Genomic DNA, 3,067 nt, shown 5'->3' with positions numbered 1-3,067 from the left:
AATTCAAAATCCAAAAGAAGACCGAATGCTTTGTATGATAATCATAATATACAGACTTTCACGTCTATGAAATCAATGTTAAATCGATCGAAAACCGTACTGTCCACTTTGAACGAAATGTCTGAAATAATACAGCCGCGCGAGTTATCGTACGACGCATATCATCTTGCACAAAAACCATGAGATAATTATAGATAGGAAAAGATATGATGGAACAGGCCTGTATATACTAGTTAATTTTCATGAAATTTTCCAACGAAATTATCTGTACGGATGATGACATACAGACCTACAGGAGCATTCTGCTGACAACAAACGCTTACTGGCGCCGTCGTAGCTAGAGTAATCAAGTACGGGGTAATAAGGGACACATGTATAAGAACATGTATAGCGCTATTGGTGTTGGGTAAAAATGTTAGAACAGGAATAAACAAAAGAATGGATTTACCGTGTACGATGACAGTAATTGACAACAATATCGACTATATTCATTGGGACGAAATTGTGAATCGTCTGCAATTGCTCGAGGTCTCGCACCAAGCGGATCACAATGGTCACGACAACAAGATCCTGTCAATTAACGAGGAGCTTCGCGAAGCCGTTGATTATAAATTAACCTCGTTCTACACACGTCGTTCAGTTGAAATCGCAATACCGATCAACCAGTTTGGACTATCGTTTGGTGGAGGAAGCGAATCGTACTATTAGTGAAGCGGATTACTCAAAAATTACGAGCATTATAGCGCTCTTTGCATAATCGCAGCTGATTGACGCAAAGTCGCGCAATTTTCGACGATTACCGGTACCAGTGGATGATGCAGCAAACGATACATACAGCAAAGTGTAGGTTATGAAAAGACGTTTCAAGAAGTACATCGTTCTAAATAATTATTCGCAATGTCCGAGAAACGGTTGCTGGTTGCTGATGAATTGCATTCTCCGCCGAGAAGAAATTTTCCGCAAAAACATGTAATAGTACACGGATACGATGACCTGTACCAGGCGGATGTAGTCAAGATGCATCCTTATACTCGAATCAACAGAAGTTACCACTACAGTCTCACAGTTATCAATGTGCTGAGTAAGCACGTACAGGCCGTGCCGCTTAAACTCAAGAGCGGAAACGAGATGACGCAGGCGATCATCACAAAGATAATTCGTGGTGATGGGAGATACCCTAAAAATTTGCAGACTAACAGAGGAAAGGAATTTTACAACTCGGATGTGCAGAAACTCTTGAAAAAGCACAACGTCGATTATTCTACATATTCCGTAATGAAAGCTCGGTCGTTGAACCGTACGGTTGAAGAATAATATGTGGAAACAGCTTACGTACAACGGAAAGTATAAATGAATCGACACACTGCCGCATCTCATAACAAATTACAACACGCGTAAACATCGAACTATTGGTATGCGTCTTGTCGTTATCTCCGCGATCGCCGACAGACTTTTAATCACGATTTACAATCACGTAAAGATTACCGCAACCACGCGATACAAAGTGAGTGATTTGGTACGCGTGAGCAAATTCAAGACAGTCTTTGAAAAAGGTTACTCTCCGAATTGGATCATGGAGGTGTTTAAAATTATTAAAGTACAGCAAACTAATCCAGTGACGTATCTATTGGAAGATTCTCGCAGAGAGCCTATTGCTGAAGGATTCTACGAATATGAATTACATCTCTAATCCCGACATGTATCTCGTTGAAAAAGTTTTGCGCAAGAGAGGGAACGAGTTTTACGTGAAATGATTGGAATTTGACAATTTGCACAATTCGTGGATACATAAATACAAATATGTAGATATAATATGTATATGATATTCATAATACGTTTAGTACGTATTTATTATAAAAGTATAAATACGTAAATGTACGAAGGCAAGTCAATAAGTTTTTAGAAAAATATAGTAAAACACATTTTTTTTGATCGATTCATTTTTATTTCTCAACATAGTCTCCTTTCAGTTCACACTTGGATACACTTGATCCAACGATTCTTCAACTTTTTCAAACATTCATAATATGATTTGTCCAACACTTCAAAATAAGCCTCTGTTTCGGCGATGAGCTGCTCTCTAGTGGTGAATCTCTTTCCTCCGAACCATTTCTCCAGGTTTGGAAACAGGAAATTGTCACAGGGGACTAAATCTGGCGAATATGCTGGATGGGGAAGCAAGTAGCGGAATTCATTCAATTTGGCCACCGGTGCCGGACACGTGTGAACCTGTGCATTGTCTTGATGGAAGAGCACTTTCTTCTTCGCCAAATGGGGACGTTTTTTCTTTAAAATGTTGTTGAAACGGTCCAATAAGGCTGCGTAGTAATCGCCATTGATCGTTTGCTTCGATGGCAGGTAATCGATATGAATTATACCGCGTGCATCCCAAAAAATTATGGCCATTACCTTTCCGGCCGACTTCACGGTCTTCGCCTTCTTCGGAGCTGGTTCACCCGATGAAGTCCATTGTTTTGACTGTTCCTTTGTCTCGGGTGTGAAGTAATGTATCCATGTTTCGTCCACAGTAATGAATCAACATAGAAATTATCTGGATTACGTTGAAACATCTCCAAACATTGTTTTGAAATCGTCACACGGTCGCGCTTATGGTCCACAATGAGCAAACGCGGCATCCATCTTGTCGATAGCTTTTTCATACCCAATTGTTCATGCAAAATTAAAATCAGTGTGCCATGTGATAAGCCTGTGGCCTCAACAAGCTCGCGCACTTTCACTCGTCGATCAGTCAAAATAATATCGTGGACTTTATCGATGATTTCTGGCGTAGCAGCCTCAATTGGACGTCCCGAACAAGGTGCATCACATATGGATGCACAACCACATTTAAATTCATTCACCTAATTGTATACAGTCGCAAACGCTGGTGCAGATGTGCTATGAACATTATCCAACTCGGCTTTGATTTCTTTCGGCGTTAAACTTTTCATATGTAGATGTTTGATCACTGCACGAAACTCATTTTTTTCCATTTTGCAAAAAATACAGAGATTATTCGCTTTAATCATCTAGAGAAATGAAATCACGCGATGAATTCCACTCAAAA

General features: G+C 39.9%; 1 protein-coding gene across 1 annotated transcript; it reads left to right on the top strand.

Annotated features, from left to right (window-relative positions):
* Positions 1-897: 897 nt before the first annotated feature.
* Positions 898-1,314, top strand: LOC108751547. Its single transcript, XM_018491784.1, has one exon. The coding sequence runs from the start codon at positions 898-900 to the stop codon at positions 1,312-1,314; it is 417 nt and encodes a 138-aa protein (XP_018347286.1).
* Positions 1,315-3,067: the final 1,753 nt, after the last annotated feature.

The sequence above is a fragment of the Trachymyrmex septentrionalis genome, unplaced genomic scaffold (genome assembly GCF_001594115.1).
Source record: "Trachymyrmex septentrionalis isolate Tsep2-gDNA-1 unplaced genomic scaffold, Tsep1.0 scaffold5, whole genome shotgun sequence".
Lineage (NCBI taxonomy): Eukaryota > Metazoa > Arthropoda > Insecta > Hymenoptera > Formicidae > Trachymyrmex > Trachymyrmex septentrionalis.
This window is presented reverse-complemented; position numbering and strand designations above follow the sequence as displayed.

What these genes read in the sequence shown, in the direction of transcription:
- LOC108751547 (XM_018491784.1), top strand. Translation starts at nt 898, where the DNA reads ATGTCCGAGAAACGGTTGCTGGTTGCTGATGAATTGCATTCTCCGCCG.